The sequence below is a fragment of the Gadus macrocephalus genome, chromosome 12 (genome assembly GCF_031168955.1).
Source record: "Gadus macrocephalus chromosome 12, ASM3116895v1".
Lineage (NCBI taxonomy): Eukaryota > Metazoa > Chordata > Actinopteri > Gadiformes > Gadidae > Gadus > Gadus macrocephalus.
In genome coordinates, this window is record NC_082393.1 from 10281405 (window position 1) to 10308037 (window position 26633).

Sequence of the window (26633 nt, forward strand, 5' to 3'; positions counted from 1 at the left end):
ACGTCTCACCTAATGAGGCTGAGGGGACAAAAATGTTCAGATCCAAAGTGGGACAGGAGTTCCACCTGTAAGGGAGGGATATTCAGGCAACACATGGTCAACAAACAAGTCATCCACATTAAAGCAAGAAACCCACAAGCATTGGTTTGGTTTATTTAACTCCAATCATCCCCATGGAAACAAACAGGCACGTATTTAATTGTATTCCCACTCAATAAAGTATTAAAAAATACACAGGGTTACCCAAATCAATGGCAGTGCTTGTGTGTGTCCCATCGGCTTAATGCCTTCCTCATGCATTACAGATCAGTATTGTGCTCCGCCACCAAAATACTCATTACACCGTATCAAAGTAAAAGCGCTTTGTGAGCCCTGACAGAGAGAAAGGTTCTAACCTTTATGTACTTGATGAACATCTGATGCGAGAAGAGGACAGAAAGAAAGAGACAAAAGTCATTAGATTTGTATGTCATGCTCCAAGAAAGTCAGCATTTAGCTCACAGCATTAAGTGTTTTTTCATTTCATAAGGCAATGCACTGCTGACAAACGCAGGACGATTAAGCTAGTACATCTACAAGCAGCAAACTCAAATAAGCTGTTGTCAAGGTATAAAAGGAGGGCAACAGAGGGAAGGACATTAACAAGGACAAAGGGAAGAACAAGAGTTGCACAAAGACATCAGATTTACACAGTTAGGCTGCAGTGCCTATCTTACTGTATAACGCTTACTGTATATAACTTAATGCATTACACAAGAGGTTATTCACAGTCTGATCACACGGCTATCTTAATTCAACAGGGAAAAGGTCAGTGTTGGTTTGAGGCCCATTTTATTGATACTAAATGTCATTAAATGGATTAGGTTTAGGGCTCCCAGACATCAGACAGACCGTCATTAACAACCGTGAAGTAACAACGTATTTGTAACAACTCAACAGCTCTGTTTATGAGACAAATGTCTAGATTCTATAACCTTTTTTATATTTTGATTGCATCTCAATTTGAAACCCATCATGAGACGGCAAGCTATCTCTTGCCAATCTAGATTGAGAATAGCATGCGCCACCTCAGTGGGTGGTTTTGAACGTTGTTGCCTTCATCTCTTGCAAACCTGTTCCCACCTGTTTGCACGGATCCCATCTATTTGCATCGAAATCTGACAACACAGATTGCATTAATGTCTGATCAGACAGTTAACAAAAATGAACAAGAGCAGCACCTTCACATATTTTGCATAGAGCTGTTCGTCCAATGGGAAGCTCTGAACGGTGCGCTCGTCCCGTGCGTGGAACGTTCCCAACTTCACCCATTTGTTAGTGGGGTACCTGAACATGGAAAACGGAGTCAAAGAGTTAAGCACTCGTGTACACAAACAGAACATGTTTCTTCAACATGTGCTCAAGTGTCCCGGTTGTGAGTGTACCTGTCGCTGATTGAGACCAGGAAGTCTCTGGGTGTGGACGAGAAAAGCTCAAAGTTGGCGATGTCGAGCTGCTTCACTTGGATGGGCTCACAGAGCTCAATTACAAACCTGGAGGCCCGGGGATAGAGTTAGTGGATGGAGAACGCAATCATCCATCAAGTACTTCACAGAATATGCATTGCATCTTACATTTCTAATGGAACTTCCAAATGTGATACATTACGGTATAAATACATGCTTCAAATAAAATAAAACAAACTGACTTGATTATGAAAAAAAAAGATGATTCATAGTTGCAGCCAAATATTTTTTCTTTTTGGCCTTTACCATATTTTGTTACTGCATGGATTTAACATGTACAGGTCCATATTCTCCATGAGGATAGCAGAGGTGCTCTGTAATAAAAAAGAGCATAGTATCATGAGCTTACCGTTGACATAATATACATAATATTTGGTAACTCAATATTCAGACGTTTTTTGAATAGATTTTAAGATTTTATAGCTTGTGTTTAAAGCCTTCAATGGTTATGCTCCTGCCTGTGATCTGTGATCTGCTAACTCCACATGAGCCTGAAGGCTGCTTGAGATCCTCCAGCAGGTCCCGTCTAATGGTTCCAAAGTCTGGTCTTCTCAATAAAGGTGACCGGGCCTTTGCTGTTTGGGCGCCTAAATTGGGGAAACTTCCTGCCTGGAGATCTCAAGCGGGCAAACTCAGTATCCTCTTTGAATCTGTTCTTGAGACTCCCTTTTATCTTATGGCTTTTCCCAACTGATGGCATTTCGTTTACTATTCAAATTATTTTATCTTGTTTTATTATTATTTATTTTTTTGGATTATATTTTAATGTAGTGCATCTTGTAATCTTGCAATAATTGTCTTGGATTATCTGTTCCTATTGTTAAAGCACTTTGTAACTTTGTTTTGAAAGGTGCTATATAAATAAAGTTGTATTATCATTATATTCATTGAATAATATCACCCGGTCATAGGGGTCAAAACCCCTTGTATGAGCAATTCACTTTGAGTGTGTGTCTGTACTTCCACATGGCTTACATGTATTTATAACTGGCCTTCAAATACAAATTCTCCAATAAATATGTTATGCATATTGGAGAATTCCTTATCTGTAGTAGAATGAAATGCATGAAAGCAATGTCGGCGCACTGTTGACAATGAAGCCCCAGCTTGAGCAGTGGGTTTCTTGGAATAGATGTTTCACCTTGGCCTCAATGTTAGCAGACAGTATCTTGGCACCGCACTCCACAGAAGCGTAGTTGTTCTTGAAATTCTTCTTGACCTTTTTCACAGGGTGGGGGCTACCGTTGGTTGAGGTATGAAGAGACTGACCTAAAAGGCAGGAACAGAGCGACTAAAGCCAGTAGAACAAAGAGGGTTCCTGAATGCAAAGGGTCAAGTCATGGGGCTCATTGAGTAGAAGGACATCAAAGAGCGCACACGCGTCTCCTTGATCTATGTGAACCATATGATCATGGTCATGATAATAACGGGTTAGGAATTAATAGAAAATTATGCATATACTCCAATCTTACTCAAAATAAGTTCATACCTGAATAATGTAATTGATTATTATTAACTTGGGTTGTAAACCAACCCAAAAAGCTATTCATATAGATGAAAGGTGTTGGAAAAGTTTTACCATAATTGTCAGGGGAACTATAACATTGCATTTGAAGCTTCTTGCTACGTCTGTTTAGATGTTTGGTTGACCAGTGTCATCAAAGGCATGAAGTGAACACCAGGGTTACCCCAATTGATGGGGGCCTATTAGAATGTGCTGTGGGCAAGATCTATCACCTGCCTATGTGATCTTAGCGCCACCATTTAAGTCAACAGTGGAAGTCTTCCCTGTGTTGTTAGCGGTCGAAATAACCTGCTTAATTTGGGTTAATATAATGAACATGATTATACATTTGAGCGCAAGATTTTTTTACGTAAACAATGCGAATCTGGCCCTGTCCTTTGTAATGCTGCTGCTATGTGCCCCCTCAATTGCCCCCTGGGGACAAATAAAGTTTTTTTGAATTTGAATCGACTGACAATGATGAGACTATTTTAAGGTACGACCTGACACCTTTAATTTCCCCTTTCTCAAAGCATTTCCCCCTCCACTTAACCATTTTTTGTGGGTAACACTGAACACATGCCTAGCCTATCAAGTCCATGTAGAGCTTCCACTCACATAGGATACATGTGTTTTTTTTAATTCAATGCTTTAGGACAGGGCACGCTAACACAATGGAAACTGGAATCCAGTAGGACAGGGCCCATGGCCCCAGTGGAAACTGACATAGGAGCAGAGCACATTGAGTAAGAGGTTACGCAACACCAATACACTCACGCTCAAGTGAGTATGCCACATGGCCTGAACAGAGAGGTATAGACTATTTTTCAAGCGCAAATAAGAGTCCAGACTAACTAAAAGTTTCTTTGTGATAACAAAACATACATTTTCCTCTCAACAAAAACAGTTTCTCATATATTCATCACAATCAAATACACAAACACATGAATGTGTGCATGTGTGTGTGCTAGCATACATGCATGCATGCGTCGTGTCTCTTACTCTTCTCTTTCTCCACCTCCATGACTTGTTTCTTCCACTCATCAAAGGTTGGGATATCCTCTTTGCTCGGCACCGAGGAGTCCGTCTCTTTGGAGATGTCGGCATCCCCCGCCTGAAAGCAACAACAAGCAGCATATGACCCCCTTGAAATCAGCAGTTGTTTCAGGAGGACGCAGCAGAACACAGCCTTCTAAGATCAGGATGATTCTCAGTTAGCACATGAACAAATGTTCCACTCACTATTACATGGGATGCATTTTATAGTCCTCCTGGCTTCAGTGAGCTATGAATTATAATAGACTCTCGTATTATGTGCATAACAACTCGCCTCTCTGTCATCAACAGGCACAAAACTACTAATTAAATATGTTTTGGCTAAATAGAGTAAGAGAGTAGTATATAGTGGGATGGGAACCTAAGTAGATTCTACCTAGGATGAGTGTGAAGAGCTTTTGGCATTGGTAGTGCAGGGAGATACATTGCACTGTGAATAATTCTTTGAGGGATTACATAAACCTAGGGGTGTCCCAGGAGAAGGTCTACGAAGCCACCAACCCAAATACATCTACACATATAAAAGCACAGCCACGGCCATTCAGCATGCAGAATGCCAGTGGGCTAGGCAGCCAGCCACTCACTGGCTGACTTAGTTGCCACACAGAGCGAAGGCTCACAATTAAATCCAGGAAATACTTTCCGGACTAGACCAACAAAAACAGGAAAATAAATCCATACACTCACGTGACTGTGCGGCTAAAACATTTATGATCCACGCCTTTGGTCAGGAGTGCCATTTATTCTGGCTAGCTAGAGCCACCATCTCTTGCTCTGCCCGTGCACACATTCTGTGGCATGGTCGTAGCTGGGATGACACACATCTACCTTAATAACCTTGAGTTTATATAGCACCTCTCATCTGAGACGGCAAATATTCAAGCACTGCAAAAGGTACAAGCAGGGCTCCAGACTAACTTTTTTCACTAGGAGCACTGTGGCCCCTAACTGAAATTGTTAGGGCCACAACCAGACATTTTAGGGGCACACAACATAAATCAACATGCCAATGTGATTTTCTAATTTATTTCACTGTATTACTAATAAATATTTTGATAATAGATGCAGAAATTACAATGTGCTGTTTCAAATTCAGTATCACATTTTATTGTGATTCTCATCTATAGCAACTGTTTCCACGTGTGCGCGCATGCGTTCGACGAGCACGCTGCGCCTCCTCTTTACCCGCTCGCGCCTGCTAATATATTAACAGGCGCGACAAATGCCTCCAGTGTGAAAAGCCTTTTGTCATAAGGAACAGGACATTGAAGACACCAAACCAAGGTCACGACAAGGTTTACCATATAGTGCCTTCTCTTGATGGTGATGGGGAGACCTTGCCATTGTATCCCGCATTACACTGGCAGACCCAAAGCACATGCTTCACATGGCTGTGAATGACTGACCTTTTCTTGGTGGGGAGCGGTAGCATTTCCCTGCAGGTCCCTGTCCCTCAGCACCTGGAGATCCTCCTCCTGCCGCTCTATTGGGCTCAGAGACACCTTTAACTGTTGGACCTCCACCTCCTGGACCTGCTGCTCGGACCACTGGCTCTCCGCTTCATTAACATCCTCACTATAGCATAGAGACAAAGGGGTGGAGGTAGGAGAGGGAGAGGTGGAAAGTGAGCATGGTAGGGTAGACAACAGAAGTAGGCCTCACTAAAACAATGGGCAAGGTACACAACACAACTGTGCAAGTGCATCTCTACCACCCACGTTGCTCCTCCGACACCCATTGGTGAACATGCCAGCATTCACCAGTGGGTGTCGAGAATGACGTGGATGTGGAGATGTATTCCAACAGGGGATATGGCATCCCCTTTCAGCTACCAGCTAGCCTTTGTTGGCTTTACCCAGGAAACAGCAGTGAAAGAGAGTGGAGGAGGCGTAGGAGGAGAGCAAGGCCAGCGAACAGCGGATGCACTTAGCCGTGAGTGAGCAGTGATTGGGCGAGGGGGCGTTTCTACGATTACCTTGCTTGGTATTCTGATTGGCCTTCTGGATTCTTAACTCACCTGGGGAGAGGGCTGCCAAAAGTAGGGTTTGCACAGGTTGCCAGTTTGACTCCACATTGTGAGTCAGAGAGCTCAGCATAGTGCTCAGCAGAGACAAAGCTGTCTACTGGGGGTTCGTCTCCGTCACTGGCAACCCACACTGCACTGAGGGGAAAGAAAGGATATGCTGTTTAACACAGCTTCTTCAACTGAGGGGAGGGAAAGGGAAAGGCTGTTGTGGTTCAGCTCAAATGAAGAGTAAACAGTCTTCTCGGAAGCAGGTGTTTTTGCTCGAGGAATCGGACAGTGAGGAAGCCATGAGGCCACTCTTTTTGAAGGTTGGATCCTGAATGAATCTAGGTTAGCGACTGTGCAATGACCAACTTCCACCACATCCAATTGTGGCGGAATTCCATGAGGATAACGACTTGGAAGACACTGCGTAAAAGTTCAGCACACATCGAAAAGCAAAGCATACTCCAATGATGTGCGTAATTTGGCACTTGACAGCTGCAGTGGGTTAACCCATTCCACATGATGCATTTCAAAATAAGTATGTAGTTTATACCGATGGGTAGGAATGCGCGATATAAACGATAAAAAATGGCCTACGATAGAGATTTTAGTTATATTGCTCTATCGCGATAATGTATGTTTGACGCGATCTATCCATGACTCGCGAAATATAAAGAGCCACGAGCTGCAACCGTCTGCAACGCATCGTCCGCGACCCGCGAATTTTAAAAAGAGCCACGAGCTGCAACCAGCTGCATCGCATCATCCGCGACACGCGAAATTTAAAGAGCCACGAGCTGCAACCGGCTGCAACGCATCGTCCGCGACCCGCGGAATTTAAAGAGCCACGAGCTGCAACCGGCTGCAACGCATCGTCCGCGACCCGCGGAATTTAAAGAGCCATGAGCCCCAACCGGCTTCAACGCATCATCGTCATCTAAGTAAATATGGCTGAAAGCGAAACGGAGGAGCTGGTGATTGCTCTCATTTCATGTTCATTTCAAAATTATATGCGTTCATTTTCCACTTATTATTTTATGTTTTAATAGCAAGTATCTGTGCACACACTTGGAAGATTTTTCTTTATTTAAAATAGCCATGCCTAATACTGGACGTATTTCCCTAATTCACAGTATCCGTTTCTTTATTAACAAGACACCACCAATTTTTATTTCATTAAGAGAAGTATACGTCATTACACAGAAGATTTTTTTCTTTTTTAAAGTCTCTGCAGCTACAACATTATGTTGTATGATTAGTTTTGCACAATAAATGTTCTCAAAACGACATACATTTAGCAGTTTAGCTTTCCTTAGAGTCTATGTAACCTGTTCTGAAATGGTTCTATTATGATTTATATATCGTGATATATATCGTTATCGCAATAGGTTGCATGTATATCGCAATATGGATTTTAGGCCATATCGCCCATCTGGTTGAGAGACTACCATGATAGACCCTACATTGCGAACTTGTCAGAAATGACAAGCAGTCATTTTGAGCAGTGAGTGTCAAATCCTCCATGGAGCTAGACATGGAGGTCCTGCGTTGGCAGGAGTGGGGTCCTTCTTACCCTGTGTGCAAGGAGCCGACGCTCCCTGAGGTAGGCGCGTCTTGGATGTCGCGTGGGGACTGTTCCCCGGAGGGGTCAGCCGATGGGACAGCCTCCAAGGTGGGCTGCGGCGCGGGGGCATCGCCGGAACCCTCCGTCGGCTCGGGGAGGAGGGCTCGGGGTGGAGTAATGTCTGTGGTAGCCTGGTCCTGGGCTGGAGGTGGCGGCTGGTCTGGGGTGACCAGCGTGGAGGAGGTAGAGGGAGTGGGGGACTGTAGAGCCTGGGCTGCCCGGTCGTGGTCCTGGCCTTCAGAGTGTGGATCCGAGTATGTCTGGGGCGCTGTGTCTTTTCTGGTTTCAGGAGAACCGGGTATAAAGTCGGTTTGATGGTCTGGTGGGATATCTGCCGCTGAAGACGCCTCATCTGGGGTCAGAGTCTTAAGGGAAGAGAAAGACAGTAGGATGAATTGATGTGGCTCTGCAACCACTGGCTTACTCCTAACCACAGAGAAAGCCCACAAACTAAAACATACGCAACAAAACAAATGCATCACTTGGAATGGATCACGGACCATCACATATTGTTTGTAATAATAATAATAATACATTTAATTTAGAGGCGCCTTTCAAGACACCCAAGGTCAAACTTGTACTGTTGATTAGTATAGTAAAATATGTTGCCTACATCTCAGAGGACTTACTGATTGGCCAGAGATGGTTTTGAAAGAAATTAGTGCCTTACATACAAACTGGTTATCAGTGCTATGACCTTGTTTGTACTAAACAGGTAGAGTGACAAGAAAAGCCCTCGGGGCAAGGGAAATTTTATGCTGTGGATATTTTTTGGACGCTAACCAGTTCACTGTTGTGTATGTTTTCTGCTGGCGGTTGCTTTAGTGATTCTGCTCTCTCCGTCTTCAGTCCCACATCATATGACGTAAGCAACGACTCTTCCTCAATCTGGGAAAAACACACACACACACACACACACACACACACACATTACCTGCTTAGCATTTTGAAAAACAAGTTTCACAGACTTCGACTTATTGTCAAGCAGGTTAACGCAACAAAGTGTTTCGACTGCTTTTCGCTCGAGATATTCATTTGATTTTGGTTTTCAATTTCTAAGAGTTCGATCAATAATCATATACCTTGTCTCAACTAGAAAATCCTGTTGGCATAAAATAATCAAGCCAAGCCTACATTGAGCTCAAGGGACAGAAACAAAATCGGGGGATGAGTTTCCATCTCAGGTTGTGAGATAAACTTTTTTGGACTCAGTATTGGAAGAGATAAAGAGTGTGTTAGCAGGGCACTGACAGACTGACAGGCATGTTTGGTGGGGTGGCTGGGCACAGGACATCAAACAATGGCCCTTCTTCTTCCATACAAACACACATTTACTGTACAACTCGCTCACTCACTCCCGATACACACGCCTTTCCATTACACTGAGGCAGACAAAAAAAGAATACACAAACACAACATAAGCCAGTAGATACCGTTCTGGAGGACAGTCAACGTCAACAGACTAAACTATAAAGTTGCCCAATTCAGTACTACCTACACATGCTTTACTATGAAAGCGTCAAACAGGCAGAAGCCTGTTTGACGCAGAAATATCGGTCATGGCATATTTCGATGCTGTGCATGAAACATGTTCATTTACCAATACATTTAAGAGGAAATGGTTAGGGAACACGTGATGGTGCTAAAATGAGAAGATGGCAGAGACCTGGCTAACCCTAACCCTTAAAGTAATCAGAGATTCCAATGACATTTTGGTTATGTGCTAGTATGTAAGGATGTGACCGTGAAACTTTAGTAGAGGTTTGGGTGATATATTTCTTCAAGACTAGACATTAAAGACTTGGTTAAGGCAGGCAACCAGGTGAAAAAGTGAGACTGTTCCACAATATTTGGGCAGCTCTAGAAAAGTGGATTAGATGTATTTAACACACATCCAGCAGTGACGCAATCATAACTTTTTACACAGATATCCCTATCTGTCTTTTCCCTTGTGATCCTTAAGATCTCTGGCAAAGGGAAACACTGATTCGGTGGCAGTTCAGCTCCGGGAGTACAACGCCGGACTGCCGGCGAAGCAATGGCGCATTTCCACCTGAGGGTGCGGGTCGGTCAGTTCGCAAAGATGCGGCAGGGATCGCCTTTCCATTGTCAAAAGTGGGCGTGACCCGGACTGAGCCGTATTGAGCCGTACTCGTCTTGCAGTACTCCTCCGTTGGGGTCCTGAGATGCCTAAAACGTTGCTGGCAAGTTCCGAGCTACACACACCGTCCGTTAATTGGTCGACAGAATCGCACTTCGGTGGAACAGGGTGCCCATCGTTGGAAAAGCACCATATTCGTCAACTCAAACTCTTCTAGGCTGAAAGTGTAATTGATTGATTGTGATCAGAAGACGATGAGAGACGCCGTGTACAAAATAAACTTCAGTGTAGAAGTGAGTGTTTTTTATGACGATATATATATACACCGTATAATGAACAGGACAAACCTTGTGCCGAGTGGACTCCTGCTCCAGGGCCCCCTCCATGGTCCGTTTGTGGACCTCAGGGTCTGTGTCCCCACCAGACTGAGCTGGACTGGGCACGCTTTGCTCTGAACTATACACATAATTACTGGGGCACCTGGAAGACAACAAGCACAGGAAAACCATCCATTTGGTATCATTATAAATATACATCACCTTGGAAAGGCGATCTTGTACACCAAAACGATAGTCAAAAAAATATATAATATTTAGCCTGGTATCATACAAGGTATCATACATCTTCAAGAAACCCCAGACGGACCTTCCAAAAACAAAATGGTTTTATTCTGTTCTGTGACTTGCTTTTATGTGTTTTTGGGCAACAATGGAAGTGTATGCTGCCAGGATAAGCAATATCTCTGTAGATCCGCAAGAGACAAGAATCCTCAGCCCTCGTATATTTTCAATGAGAGGCCAACGGGGTATCGAGTCCAGGCAGTAATTTTGGACAGGCGGAGTGAGAAATGGGCTTGTGCTAGAGAGAATTGGTCTCCCAACTGAAGAAAAACACAAATTAAATGAACGGCTAGTTTAAGGTGTGTGGTAAAAAAAAGAAGAGAAGTTAATTCTGGTCTTATGAGACAATTGATTGCATCTCAATTTAATGGAGGGACAACAGCATATGTTAACTTCAGTTTGGCTGTAACTGACTTGTTGCTATGGTTACCTGTCGCGCAACCTTTATTTGGAGTGCTGGAGAGTCCACTACTAGAGAGACAGTGCAGACCGGCTTCAGTCTCTGCTTTAGAAATCCCATTATGTGGGCGCCCCTGTACCTTTTTAGCACTTTAAATGAGATTTAGCTTCTGCAGTCATTGGGCCAGCCATCAAATTAAGTTACTGTTTACAAAGCAAATGTCCTTTAGACATATTAGTACTATGGAAAAAATACCAAGTTTTGAAGACTGAACTGCTATTTATTCCTGTTATTTTTTAACATCCACTGCCCCTATAAATATCGATAATTGATGATTTAATAGCAATATTTATCCAACATCTTAACATTGATTATTTACCGTCATTTAAGAAGACGCGGAATAGAGAAGAGTAAGTGATTGAGAACCGGAAGAGCAAAGAAGAAGAGAAGGACACACTGCAGGGTTTCCTGCAGAAAAGGTGTTAGTTAAGGTGGTGTGGTTTGCCGTCAGATTGGGGGGGGGGGGGGGTGGTGGTGCACTCTTTGACAGGTGGACCATTAATGCTAATGCTTTTTTTATACTTTTGTGTAATATTCACAATAAAATAAATAGTGTGTATCTTAGGCAGCCGCCTAAGCTGTAAAGTGCAGTGAGAAGTGCTCTGCACTTGTCATGAATCTCGTAGTGAAGGCAGAGATTGTGTCGCGAACACAAGGCTACTCGTTACGATCCGTGTGAATCCACAGAGAGGATGGAACACTTAGGAGCAAGCTACTCTGACGGCCGCTGCGTTTTATCGCATCATGAGAAGTTCAGACAGGAAATGGGCAGTTCAGAAATTGAACAGACCCTACAGGCCATGGCTAGGCCATTAAAAAGGTAAAATTCCCACCTGTATCAGACCTGCAAACTCCTCAGAGGAAAAAAGGTGACAGTGTCACGGGGGGATTTTTTTTTTATTGTAATATGCAAATTACACTAGTCTGAGCGTGACTTAACAAAACTCAGCATACTTTATCAAAAATCAAAGTCAAAACATCCTTGAGGCTTATAAAAAATATTTTATTTACAACTGTCACAAACATTTTTTTTTTACTCTTAGCCTGTGGGGTGTTCCACAAAGCCGGTTTTATCACATAACCGGGTAAGTTAACCCAGGGTTTGCTGTAACCCTAGGTTTTCCGTTCCAAAAGGATCACGGTATGTTAGTTGCTATAGAAACATATGCTCTGAATCAAACCTGGTCGGAGCAGGTTTTGCGCAGGTTAAGTTTGAAACATAACCCTGTTTTGGGTATTTAAACCCGCGTTCACCGCAGATTTCATGTGTTCACAATGGCATGCCCTTTTGATGAGAGAACTGCTGATATCGGAGCGCAAATTATACGTGCATCCACCAGGAGCGATTGATAAGACCACGGCTCGACATCTTGGCATATCAAATGACTTTTTGCTGGAGTGGAGAGATAGGCCTATAGATTCTCACGCAAATCTTTAATATATTTAAATAGCCTTACATAGCCAACACTACCAATCGAGGACCTGGCCTCAGTTCACTCCAGACTATTTGCGTAGCCCTCCGTTTTTTGCAAAAGGTAGTTTTATCTAGGCTATAATGTTGGAGATGCTGAGCACATCTCAGTCCTTTCAGATGACCCATCCAAGATTTGTATCGGCCTCCTATCATACAAACAGCAATATTGTCTGAGTACTATGCCGAGAGGCACTTACAACACAAAGTATAAATTAGTCCTCAGTGGAGGACTATTTTATACTATAGTCTCTCTTTTATACTATAGTCTCCAGTGGACTTGCATCCACTGGAGAATGTTTGATCGTTACACGCACTAATCCATCTTGATCTGTGAAGTTGATGAATTGTCACTTTTAGGTTTTCTACCCAGTTACCAAAAAAATAAACTTTTGGAATAGTATGCGCTGTGGCAAGCACATGGTTTGCATGTGTTACTTCGAAGGCAAAAAATATATAAAATACAAGAAAACACAAAAACCTACATTCAACCAGTGGGGTATGGCCCCCGGCTTATTTAAATTTATACCAATACGATGGTGGGAAAAGCTTACCAGTTTGTTTTTTATTAGAGCTGTCAGTTAAACGCGTTATTAACGGCGTTAACGCAAACCAATTTTAACGGTGTTAAAAAAAAAAATTTCTTTGGCTCAAAACAAAGAAGCAGTAGCCTGACTGCTATGTTCAAATGACATTTGTTCAAAGCAGTCGTTTAATTGCACTATAGGCTCTTTTTTTGTATCGTCCTGTTTTGATCAGTATTTGCCAATGTTGTGATCAATAAAAAATCATTTGCACAAGACAAGCCGATGCACTTCACCATGTTGACAAGAGAATTAAAATGAGAAGAATTATGGGACAAAAAAATCAAGGGATATTTAGCATAGAAAAAGAATTTGCGATTAATCGCGATTAATCGTGAGTTAACTATGACAATTCGATTAAATATTTTAATCGCTTGACAGCTCTATTTTTTATACTTGATCCGCTGACTGATTTTTTTTAGAAAAAAGGGGTTATGTGGTAGGATCTTTAAGAATCCTTAACTGGGATATTTATACATTCATGGCTGAAATATTAAGGATCATGCTTTTGACGTGTAACTAACGCATTTACGCGGTCAGCGATCCGCTGCCAGGCTTTGGTTCTCCGGGTTGCAGAGGCTTTAGCGTTCCCTTTTCTTGTGATAATGTCCTTCTCCTCGTCATAGCTCTCCAGGGGAACCTGAAGTTCCATTTCTTTGAAATAAGCGGCCCGTTTCGCCATTTCGATCAGGGTTTCCATGATCCATACATCACGTCTTTTTAGGTTTGGCGTGGACGCACACAACCCTGTGTTAACCAACCCCGAGTTGATTTGAACTAATGCATAACCGCTGCTGTGGAACCGAAAACTCTGGGTTAGTCGGCACAGGGTAAATCAACCTAGAGTTCAGCGTTAACTCAGTGTTTGTTAAACCTCCGTTCGTGGAACACCCCTCTGGACGAGTGTTTCGCAAGCCAGGCGACCGTCTCATCCAATGGCGAGCTCAGTTGGCGCCGTGTGCTTCAAGATTCCGATTGGCCCAGAGAAATGTCAATTATAAGAAAGATTCTGAAGCAAGTGCTGAGATTCCGATTGGCCCAGAGAAATGTCAATTATAAGAATGATCCAATAATTTTTCGCAATTCTGGACCCCCCCCCCCTCCCCAAAACAAAACTCTCCGGTTCTACACGATTCACGTGAATGACCAAATTGACCAAGAAAACGGCGATTGTCGCCGAAAAGCGACAAGTTTGCAGCTTTGTGTATACATCAGAAGATGAGTCATTCCTGGATATAGGAATAGCAATACAACTCTTTGATTCTCAGCAACTGGAGTGGTTCCTCTTGAGCAGCCATTCAACACTTTGAAGCACACAGCAGATGGACCCTCATGTTGGCATGCAATCAAAGGGGGAACCTTACAAGGGGCACTAAAAATGTAATATCTTTTATTTTTGCAAGTTAAACGTTGAAGGGGGGCGTCAATGAAACCGGAATCTGTAGCAAGCCAATGATTGTGAGAAGGATAGGGAATGGCCACTGTTAGTGGCTAATGTATGGAGGGGGAGAGTTCTAGAAATTAGAGCATGCGTAAACTAGGGTTGCCGCGGTATACGGTATTACCGGTGTTACCGGTGTTGAGGCCAACACCGATTACTCTGTGTTGCACACCGGCAACACCAATTTTTTTTTTCAGTAATAAAAAACAAATTCAGTAAAAATGAATAATATAATTATAATTAAGATAATTAAAATGTGTAGAATAGGCCACAGTGCTCTGTGCGGGAGAATTGGCGCGCCGAGAATTGACGCGCTTCCTTACAAGACCGGTAACCATAGCAACACTGGTAAACAAACCCCGCAACGCCCAATCCCTACGTGACGCCTGAAAGAGTGCCGGCAAGTTTGAGCTACACATGCAGGCCGTTGATTGGTCAACAGAATCGCACTTCCATGAGACAGGGGGATAATAAACAAACACATTATCTGCAAGGTATTTCTGGACAACGTCGAAAGCTTCGTTTATTGAAGAAAATGTCGCACAAAAGTTTGCCATTGTTACACGGAATTCTGAGACCCCAGGGCTCTAAAGTGCGACCAATTTGGTCGCACATGCGACCTAATTTCTCAATGGTGCGACTAAAAAAAATCAGAGGTCGCACCGGTGCAACCAGCTGTTCAAAAAGAAAAAACCTCCAAGATAACCACCATTGCATGTCTTCGTGATATTATATATACAAATATTATATTATATACTATTATATTATATATAGAGCTCCGGGAGTCGCAAACGGTAACATTCACTTTATCCTCCATGCTGCAGTTCACCCCGGACTGAACTGCACTGAGTTTGACGGTTGAACGCTGATTGGCTGTTACGTTACACATGTGACTCAGTGGCCACGCTGTTGAACGCGGATTGGCTGTCATCACGCGAAATTTGCGTCAAAGTTCAAATATTTCAACTCGAGCGAATTTGTTGCACCACAAATTCTCGTGAACGCGCTCGCCTGTGCACGCTGCACGGCGAAAGTGTTGCGCGATAAATCAAAACTTGTCGCCGGTTTTCTCTCGCAAAAAATTCGCCCGATACGCGTCTATACGTTCACTTTGTATGGGATCCTGTCGCCCCGTCGGGTTTGGTGTGAACACACAGTTTAGACAGAGAGAGTGGATGTGGAGGAGGGTGACCAGACATCCCCGTTTTGGGTGACCTGTCCCCGGTCAAAGTCCCCGCTCATAAATGGTATGTTGTGTATGAACTTATTTATCGTGTGTGTGTGTGTGTGTGTGTGTGTGTGTGTGTGTGTGTGTGTGTGTGTGTGTGTGTGTGTGTGTGTGTGTGTGTGTGTGTGTGTGTGTGTGTGGTAACGTTAAAGTAAGTTGTTTATCTGAACTGAAGACCTAACGTAACGTTATAAAAGTCAGTGGACGTTAACATTATGAAAATGTTTTCATATCTGTCATTAGTGACGCTGTAACGTTAACGTTAGCATGAGATTACCAGATGATGACATTGTATGTGGCTCTGTTTTGGAAGAGGGGGAGGTGGAAGACTGCTTTGGTAACATATGATTTTCCTGTAGGCATAGGAACATGAGACTGTTAAAAATAATAAATTAATTAATAATAAATCAATGGTTGATAGTTGTGTGTGTTAGGCTAACTTCTGTATTTTGTGTCGGGCTGTGTGGGTAACTAATGACTGTAGTAGTTATAAATGCAGACCATCTGATTAGCTGATGCCCTGAGTCATGTAGCCTATAATATTAATATACTCATATGTTTTGACTTGGTCATTATTATTAATTACATCTTGATGATATTTACGATATTTATTTATGATAATATTTAATGATTTTTCACAGCGTGTTTCACGGCATGTGACTGCAATTGAGGATAGTCCATAAGACATAGAGCCATGAGATGTTCAGTTTGAAGTTTCAGTTTAAAACACTTGCACTTTTAATTTAGATTTTCTTTTTATTTAATTTATCTTGAGATGTTTTTAGTTAGATTTCAGCTCAGTGAAGCACTTTAAGCACCAACATTTTTCAGTGAAATTACCTTTCTTGTGCAAACATTCAAATAAAGAACTTTATGTTGACCAGATTCTTAGTTCATTTACAAGTCAATAATGCCCATATGGGCAGCTATTTAAAAAACATGAACCTGTGAAACTGCAGTGTTGAATGCGATAGGTCGAAAATTTGGGTGCACCTAACATTTGCGCTGGTGCACCTAAAAAAAAAAGTTAGGCGCACCAGTGCAACCAGTGAAAAAAGTTAGTTTAGAGCCCTGGACCCACCGAAAAGTGTGACCTTTTCAGTGTGCGCTGTTGCACATTTTCTGCAACATGCACGTATGCATAATAACAAAAACAAACATAAAACATAAGATCTTTCCCCATCGGTGGGTCTTTCTTTTCTTGATACTCACAATAATTCTAAACACTGTTTTACACAGTAGCCTATAATAGGAAATGCTCAAAGGTAAATCAGCGTAATTTAACACTGACTGTAGATTTTTATAGGTAAAGAAGCAACGGTGAAGGACCATACTAAACATCTACCATTGTATGGATCTGTAAAATGCCACCTTCACTTCTCTACCAAGCCGCACTGAACCAACCCTCACGTGTAAATGCGCCATAAGGGTACTGTCGGCAGTGGAAACTCGAGCCATAACTGAGCTGCGCCGAACCGCGCCTTCCCTACTTCACCAAGCCGCACCGAACCAACCCCTCCGGTGGAAATGCGCAGATTCAGATTCATAAATAAGACATGCAGAATTTTCAGTTCAACTGGTCTTATTTTGTTTACAAGTTACAGATGGAGTCTGGAGGTGATGTGGGGTACTTATTGTTTACATCTTAGAATACACAGTTCAGGCTGTTGCAGCTAGCTCAGGGGAGAGACTGTATGACACTAGGTGGTACAACCTGAGACAATAAAAAAAGAATTGCCTTCTGCATTTTTGTTTTTTCTTTTCCCTTCATTGTACCGAACTCGTACCGAACCGTGATGTCTGAACCGAACCGTGACTTCAGTGTACCGTTACACACCTAGTGGGTATCCAAACCCGTGCAGGACTCTGCTTCAGGTGCCATAAAGGGCTTTTTTAAACAGGAAGCGTTTGTCGCGTCTGCTAATGCATTCTCAATGGAGAGGCAAGTGGGCAGAGAGGAGGGGCAGCGTCCTGTCAAGCGGCACTACAAGCGGGCACACTCAAACTGTTGCTTCCGTGACACTGAATTTGAAACCAAATGTATATATTTCTACTCACCATCTAATAGAGGGGGCTCATCAGACCTTACCAATTGAATTTTGTTCAGTAGGCTACAGAACAATATTCAATTGGTATGGTCAATATATGGTAAACAGTCATACAGCTCAAGACTCTTGATTATGAATATAAACAAGTGGGCAATTAAGATAATAACCGTTGCATTTTCGGGTCAATTGTTTGCATTTCTGTGTGGACAAGCCACAAAGTGAAAAGGAAATGTGGAATGAGTTTCAAGCAGCGGGGCAGAGAGTTGTTTGACTGCACTATGGTGTGTTTGCGTGCAAGTTGCTGATATGCAAGTGACTGGTGCTCATTTATGATCAAAAGGTGCGGAAGTGCATGATACTGATGTACGCGTGCGTGGTGCTGATGTGGCCTTGCAGTGCTATTGTATGTGGGCAGAGCAGTTTTAGTGTGATCACTGATTCCAGAAGGGTTCTGGCTCATTCCACCTGAAATGTTCTCATAATAGGGCTGGGCAATGTATCGCGTACACTCTATATATTTCGACTTGTTCAAAATGGGATGTAGTAAATGACTATCAGGAACATCTAGTAACAAATTTTGACATCATTTCTTAAGCTACTGGCATGAGACTTGCTTTTTGACGTTTAGCTTCTCAGCTCTCTCTGGGCTCTTTCGCCGTTCCCTGCTTCCCTCCAGATACAAAAAGACACGTGCAGTAGGCCAAACAGTACAATAAAAAATAAATAAAAAGACTGAGCTCCGCACATCCACAACTGTTGGGTTATACTTAGAGTGTCCGGGAATCCTGACCCTCTCTCGCAATCATCAAATTCAATGGCTACACAGAATGAGCACCACACATCCGCATATCCACACACATGGCTCAGTGTTTCCCACACATAGACCAATGTGTGGCACAGCGCCACAGAATGAACACCGAGCTCCACAAATTGATTCTGCTTCTTTTTTTTTTTTTTTTATAAATATCGTTCCATTCATTCATCTCCGCATAGCACTCTTTCTCCCTGTCCCGCATATAACTGATACACTGCACACGCACCGACAGCGGATTCATCCACGCCTCCTCTCAACGCGCCTGTATAGGAAAACCCGAAGCAGCGGGATATTTGCAATTAATGTTAAATGCACACATTAATCGCAAGACTCCACACATTGCTACCTGGTCTGCGGGAAACACTGTGGCTGTGTGTGATCGCAAAACTGTTGGCTGTTTTAAATAAGGTAATAGGTCTTGTATGATCATCAACATAGAGTAATCTATGCCACTTTAGCAATGATAATGAAATTAGACCATTTAGAGAAACCAGAGTATAATTTTATGTTTTTGCTAGCCTGTGATCATTCCATATAACTGCATTTGTGTGACGCCAAAGTGCCTGTTATTTGACGTCACAACAAAGGAACACAAGCATTGATTCATGTGTAGACATGTAGAGCTACGTAGGACCGCGGTGGACAGCAGCGTCCCGAGAGAGCGTTGTGCTTTCCAGACAGCTTTATTATGCTACGGTGTAGGTTGGTGTGTTGAGCACCTTCTGAGCAGAGGTATATTTTGATATCCGTGTCTAAGTGAGGGTTTAATCTCTCCAAGCAATTTCTGCTACAACGCCACGGTGTGTGGCACATTTCATGCACAATGGTTCATACACAAAAACGGTAGAGCTGCACGATTTTTGATAAAATGAGAACCACGATTTTCTTTATATGCTTTATATAAAACATAACATAACAAACATAAAACAGTCAGACACCATTACAACCTTCAAGTCACAACTCAAAACTCACCTGTTCAAACTCGCGCACAACGTCTAACTCAGGGGTGCCCAACCTTTTTTGACCCAAGATCTACTTTTCAAGTAGCCAACCTCCCGAGATCTACCAGCCTAGTGTCAACATTGCAAACCTACCTTCAAGCGGGGGGGGGGGGGGGAACCTACAGACTTCAGTGGGGGTTTCATTCCGTCTGCGCACGGCACCTTCTCAACAATAATCAATAATCTTCCTCCCACTCAGGGTGAAAATGGTAGGTCTTAGCTCGTTTCCCCTCAGCCATGTCAACGTTTAGGAGTGCGTAACTACTGTTGACGGCTTTCAACTGCTGTTGACAGCGCATGCGGATTTTTTTTTGATTTTTTCTTCTTCACCCCTCACGGTCGACTTGGGATCTGTTGGCGGTCTACTGGTAGGCCGCGATCGACTGGTTGGGCACCCCTGGTCTAACTGATCACTGTCTTGATTGTTTGTTTGTTTTGTCTTGTTTTAGTATTATTTATTTATTTTTTCACAATGTCTTGTTTTTAAACGATTTATGATGACTTTATGCTCTGTAAGGTGACCTTGGGTGCCTTGAAAGGCGCCGTCACGTTAAAATTGTACCGGGGGCGAAAATTGTACCGGCCTACGTCATCAGTTGTTGACAAATTCCAAACCTGCCTGGCAACAGACGACGCGATTGTCTGTTGCCTGGCAACGGGCGATCGCGTCGAATGACGTAGGAAGGTTCTTGAACATTCGCGAACTTTCATGCTCGTTCATTGCACTCCTTCATTGAGCGTGACAAGACAGGTTTTTGAAACCTACTTTAAACACTCAGTTTACTAGTTAAATTCGATTAAACAATTCAATACAATAAAAATATAAAGTAAAAACAAGTGTTATCTAGCGATCCGTTATCTGTATTATGTTATTTCGTCTTTGGAAACATGAGCCGAATGTTTTTTGAAACCTGCCCGGCAACGGACAACCCAATCAAATCAGTTGTCAAGGTGTCAACAACTGATGATGTAGGCCGGTACAATTTTCGCCCTTGGTACAATTTTAACGTGACACCTCCTCTAAATTAAATGTATTATTATTATTATTATATGCACAATGCTTCCGTAGCTGCTGCGGCTATCGCCATCCGGCTTAAACCCAGCCCCTACGATTAGGGTTCTGTCGGCGGTGGAAAAGAAAGCTTGATTTAGCGTAACCAACCTGTCCAACTGGAAACGAGACATTAGAAATGGATCACGAATCTCACGATAATTTTTTATTTAATTTAAAGGAGACATAATATGGTGTTTTCCCAACAAGTAAACATAGTATTTGAGTTCTAGAAAACATGTTTAAGTTTTTTGCTGGAAATAGCTTTTAGGAAAAAAAAGATCTTGCCTACCGCTATTCCCCTCTGTTTCAGTCCCTTCAGAGTGCGCCGTTTCTGGTGTCTGTAGCTTTAATGCAAATGAGCTGCTGCCCATTGACCAATGAGCTGTCAGACTGAACCACAACCTGGAGGAGAAGGGATTGATGCGGTTTGCGGACTCCTGGAGCACTATTATATATGGGCATTTATATAATATTATATCTAATGTCACGGCTCGTTTGGTAATGCCGCGTTTCCACTGCAGGGTGCGGAACGGATCGGATCGCAAAGGGGCGGTAGGGAGGGGGCAGTATAGCCCAGCTCAGTTCCGAGGTCGTGTTTCCACTGCCGACAGTACCCTTGGTGGTAGGCCGGATGTCAATCGCCGCGGCAGCTACGTAAACATCGTAAACAACGTCTTCCTCCGCAAGAATGCAGACGAACGTCTCCACCTCCTTGTTCGCCCAAGCAAGCTTTTTACGCGACATGTTAATTGTAAAGAATAATACCTCGAGGTAGGGCTGGGCGATATATCGAATATATGCGATGTATCGCGAGATGTTCTCCAGGGGATGTATAAAATGTCCATATCGCGAACATCGAATATAAATTGGCACGCAATGTTTCTTTTTGCCGCCGCCGGCATACTCGTTGTGCTTTCACGCGACGGGGCGACAAGATCTCATACAAAGTGAACGTAGAGACGCGTATCTGCCAATCAGCGTTCAACAGCGTGGCCACTGAGTGACATGTGTAACGTAACAGCCAACCAGCGTTCAACCGTCAAACTCGGTGCAGTGCAGTCCGGGGTGAACTGCAGCACGGAGGAGAAAGTGATTGTTGCCGTTTGCGACTCCCGGAGCTCTATATATAATAATATAACATAATTGTTTATATAATATCACGGCCAAAAGCTCTGTGTGCCTCCTGATGGCCGTAGCGTGTGGAGCTCTCATAGGGATTGGGCTTCTCGGGGTTTGTTTAACGCACAGCGTTCCCTTCTCTCGCTATTTCCGGTGGCTCTCTAAACACACTCACTCCCCCCGCCCGTTGCGAGTCCACGAGATTCTCATGGACGCGCGTGTGTGACGTAGTCTGGAAGGCGCGCTGCTGTAGGTGCGTGTACCTCCGACCGGTGAGTGAGAACAGCGTGAGAGAAAAAAGGATGGAAACTGAGGATTTGGTTTCGAAAAAGAATAGCAATGGATCCGTCGTCTGGCAGTGTATATATAATAATTATTATGCAAACAGTTAATAAATAATTAACGGTTTGAATAAATGCTGTGTTGGTAAATCTAACTTGCTGTGATTTTCCTTTTCTTATGTGCAAGTTCTAAATTGTTCCAATACAAAGCACTAATGAGTTTAAACAATATGTTGTTTCATGTAATCTACATGCAGACTTATGTTTCAGTAATACTAGAATTATTACTGACGTAACATTATGCCAGACATGGTTGAATCGAGCATTGATGATGTGCTCTAGAGGAGATTCAAAATATATCGAGATATATATCGTGTATCGAGATATAGTAAAAAAATATCGAGATATTCATTTTGGCCCATATCGCCCAGCCCTACCTCGAGGCTACTGTTTGTTTGTTTTTATCACCGCGTCACCCGGAAGTGACGATTCTGTCGACCAATCAACGGAGGGGGGGTGTAGCTAGAATTCCAGGGTACCCTTTCAGGCGTCTGGTCTCGTTTTGGGTACCGCAACGGAGGAGTCCCTAGAATGGGGTCGGAACGGGTACGGCAAAGTCCGGGTCACGCCCACTTTTGGCGGTGGAAACGCGATCCGACCCGCACCTTTGCGATCCGATCCGTTCCGCACCCTGCAGTGGAAATGCGCCATAACTGTAGGCTGGGTACTTTCAGAAATGCATATCTCACTCAAAAAATCATGTACAGACCTTTTTCAAAGTTTGTATGCATGTGGGAGCACCAGAGACCCAAAACACCCCAAATCCCAGGAAAAGTGTTTTTTTCATATGTCCCCTTTTAAAAAATAATTCACTAATTAACCAGATAGGCTACAGAAGGAATCGCCACAAACAAATATGATGTTACCTGCTATTGGGCTGGCATATCAACTTTGAACACAGAAGGGAACACTTTGAGCTTGAAACTGAAATTAAAACAAAATCGACTTCAGTATCTTGTCTTCTCTTAGTTACACAATCTTTTTTCTGTTTTCTGTGCGTGAGATTAGGTGTTTGTATGCCTCCTAAAATGAAAACCAAAGTCAACCAAAGCAAAAACATCAGTCTATCAACATTTTGTGTGTTTCCTTCTGTGGTAATTTCCAATAATAATCGCACCAGTGAAAAAGAAAGTTGGATTCAACTCCCAATTTATAGCATACTGAAGACTAATATTCCGGCCTATCACCAAAATATATTTTGTATTAAGAGGATTCAATTATAATGTTATACTGCAAAATAGTGTAGCGAATGGCAGTTCGAAGATGAGACGGTCAATAGGCATTTTTACACTGCCAAGCCGGTACGGTCGCAGCTTAGCACCCCCTGCAATTACACCCCTTGCCCACTGCATCCGTCCGTTGACGGATCTCATTGACTTTGCATGGGGCGATCCCAAAATGCATTGTGGGTCCGTCCGTTCCGTTGGCTCCGTCTCTTGCGTTCAGAAATTGAGAAAATGTTAACTTTTCAGGCGGACCCGTCAGCCAATCAGATCGTGGCTCCGTCTGCAAATACCACTACCACATCCGTCAGAAACGCCTTCCGTCGTCCGTTGACGGACGGATGCAGTGGGCAAGCTGCGTTACACTGTGTTGCCTGTGTAAAACCGAAGGGGTTTAATCAGCCTTCGTCAAAGAGCCGGGACGAAGGCTTTCTTGGTTCATTTTTTGTTATTCAAGCCACTTGCGTGCACGAATGAGTAAACTAACATCGCAGTGTAGGCTACTATTTACAAGTGCAAAAATGACAGCATTTTCATTATTTTGCTGACCACATAATTTTTATCCTGACGAAAGCCTAGTAAGGAAAGTTCCTCTACGTCTTTCTCATAGATAACAATTTTTCAACATCTTTGTTAAATGCGACTGCATCACCTTCTCTCCCATGATGGTCAGCATCTCGCGGATTTCACCGTCTCTCAAGTTAGAACTACTCATGTTGATATCGCTGCGTTGTTTCTGTTGTAGAGACAACAAAACAACACCTCTACTCAAGTCGCGCCTCTGGAACCGCAAAGCCGTCTAAATGCATTTACATAAAAATGAAACCCCCAATATGTGTAGGAAATGAACTGTGCGAAATGAACCCAGTATATTACCTTGGTTAGTGTAAACGCGGACCATGCCTTAAAAAGGTGGGCATAAGATGGGCATATGTAGCAGCGTAAAAAAGATTTATGATAATTGGGTGTGCATTCTTTAATACATTTATGTTTTGGAGACGTTACTATTAGAGGTAACTTTCCATGTTCGATAACTAAAACCAGGCCCTCACTCTTTCGGAAAAAGTTGATATCCAAAACGAAACTATTGCGATACAACTGCACACTCATGTTATTAAAAGCGACCTGGATTCAGGCACCGCGGTGCAAGTAAACAAGGGCTTGTAGACCCGATTGCTATCAAGGCGTATGATCAGTAATCCTACTGATCCCAGGCATGATTAATCGACGGTCGACTAATTGATCGTTAAGAATTTCGATTGCGTACATTTTTCATCGATTAAACTAATGCAGTGTGCAATTAAACATTTTACCACACGGGGCCAATATTTAAATTTGCGGCTCCTCCCCCGCAATAAACATCCAGCTTTGAACTGTGAACTCTTTACGCCTAGCAGCTATAAAAAGCTATAAAACTACAAAATGACTATGAATGCAGGCGGTGGAAAATGCGAAAACTTTGGCTCAGCCTGTCTCCGCCCTCTTCCGCTACGTAGCTAAGATGGCTGCCGTTGAGTACGAAAAGTGTACATCGCCATTCGCCACCCACTTTGTGATTTGACCGTTTTCAGTACACTTATTTCCGCCCGATCTGAATCGGAACGCCCTGCGTACTCAAACTTAGACTAGTAAGTACGGATAGTATGGATATTGGAACACGGCGATGTAATCATGAAGCGGACGAGGCAACAGAGAAGTCTGGTGTGGGACCATTATGATTTAAAAAATGACTTCTTGGGGAGCAATATAGGCCTACCACTCAAGGCGAGGTTAGCATCGAAGCAGAAATAAAGAACTTTCTGAGTCCCTGGATTGTGGATAGGGGGGTGAACGGTTTCAAAAATATGTAAACTGTTACACAACCACTTTTTTTTCGTGCACACAGTTAACCGTTTATTTTTTTCTTTACCTTTTGTGGAAGAGGGAGAGACGTCGGAGGACCCGACGCAGTATATTCATAATTCATAGTTCACCCCGGACTGCACTGCATTGAGTTTGACGGTTGAACGCTGATTGGCTGTTACGTTACACATGTGACTCAGTGCCCACGCTGTTGAACGCTGATTGGCTGTCATCACGTGAAATTCGCGTCAAAGTTCAAATATTTGAACTCGAGCGAATTTTTTGCGCAACAAATTCTCGTGAACGCGCTCGCCTGTGCACGGCAAAAGTGTGGCGCGACCAATCAGAACTTGTCGCCGGTTTTCTCTCGCGAAAAATTCGCCCGATACGTGTCTCTACGTTGACTTTGTATGGGATCTTGTCGCCCCGTCGCGTTTGGTGTGAACGCACGTTAAGGCCAGCACTGGAACCGTGAACTTACACGTTACATGAATGTAGCCTAATGCCCGGTGTTCAGTTACCCAACATTTATCGCGTGCATTTATTAGCTCCTTAATGTTGTCCAAGTGGAACATTTGTAGCTTTATTAATCGCTAAATAAATAGTATGTGTTATTTTTGATTTAATTATTATATTTTTTCGGTTTTCGTTTACTGATTTTTCCTAAACGGTTATGATTTACTAACCGGTTACACGTGTACCCGGTCACACCCCTAATTGTGGAAAGTTGTTCCCCCGCCTTGCCAAGTTAGCACGGAGGTATTTGTGCATCACGGCAACGTCGGTCCCCTCACGCCTCATGCCCACTGCACCGTCAGTAAAAGGACGTGGGAAGGCGTGGCTGACGGATGGGGGACTAGTCTTTGCAGAGGCATCTGTCAGTCAATCAAATCGCTTCCCGCTAACAACAACAAAGCCGGGTTCTTCCCGCTTCTTCCTGCTTGTTGCGTTGTCATTGCACGATGACCCGCTTTCCCGCTTTCCAGGATCGTCAGAGCCCGAGTCACGTCACAGTGCTTAAATTTGCATACGCGATCTGATTGGATGACGGATCCGTCGCTGCCGAAAAAGTTGAAATTTTTTTAACTTTTTGACGGAGCCGTAGGCTCCAACGGAACGAGCGGATCCACAATGCATTGCGCGTCCGTCCCCATTCAAAGTCAATGGGGATCAGTCAACGGACGGAGGTAGTGGGCACGAGGCGTCAGAGCGGGTGTTTTCGGCGGCTGGACTGACTGTCACCAGGCTGCGGTTGCGTCTGACCCCAGAGCATGTCAACATGCTCATCTTTCTGAACAAAAATCCGTAGACTGGTTGGCTAAGTTATAACATAATTGTTTTTTTGATATTATTATTGTTATTATTTTGGGAAGAAACTAGGGTTGTGTTTATTTTTTGTTATGTTTATGAGCACCGGCATCGAGCTGCATGCTCCGTTGCTTAGAGCAGAGTAGCGCATAAGTATTCAAAGGATCTGGTTTAACTGAGTTGTTGATCTAATAATAAAGATCCCAATGAGGAAAACACGCTGCATTTGTATTTTCATTTCATTTTGAATATATATATTATTTTTTTATTTCAATGTA

General features: G+C 43.2%; 1 protein-coding gene across 6 annotated transcripts in view; it reads right to left on the bottom strand.

Annotated features, from left to right (window-relative positions):
• suco (SUN domain containing ossification factor) overlaps positions 1 to 26633 on the bottom strand; it is a 69602-nt gene that overhangs the window by 21792 nt on the left and 21177 nt on the right. For 3 of the 6 annotated variants that reach the window (XM_060068010.1, XM_060068009.1, XM_060068012.1), the window contains exons 2-13: positions 10149 to 10281; positions 8484 to 8588; positions 7650 to 8065; positions 6083 to 6226; positions 5472 to 5640; positions 4012 to 4123; positions 2647 to 2774; positions 1752 to 1819; positions 1425 to 1532; positions 1221 to 1326; positions 396 to 416; positions 10 to 65 (exon numbers count right to left, since the gene is read on the bottom strand). In XM_060068010.1, the coding sequence (XP_059923993.1) occupies positions 10 to 65; positions 396 to 416; positions 1221 to 1326; positions 1425 to 1532; positions 1752 to 1819; positions 2647 to 2774; positions 4012 to 4123; positions 5472 to 5640; positions 6083 to 6226; positions 7650 to 8065; positions 8484 to 8588; positions 10149 to 10281 (1566 nt within the window). The remainder of the gene's footprint in view (positions 1 to 9; positions 66 to 395; positions 417 to 1220; positions 1327 to 1424; positions 1533 to 1751; positions 1820 to 2646; positions 2775 to 4011; positions 4124 to 5471; positions 5641 to 6082; positions 6227 to 7649; positions 8066 to 8483; positions 8589 to 10148; positions 10282 to 26633) is intronic. The other 3 variants (XM_060068013.1, XM_060068014.1, XM_060068011.1) reach the window with 3 other exon arrangements.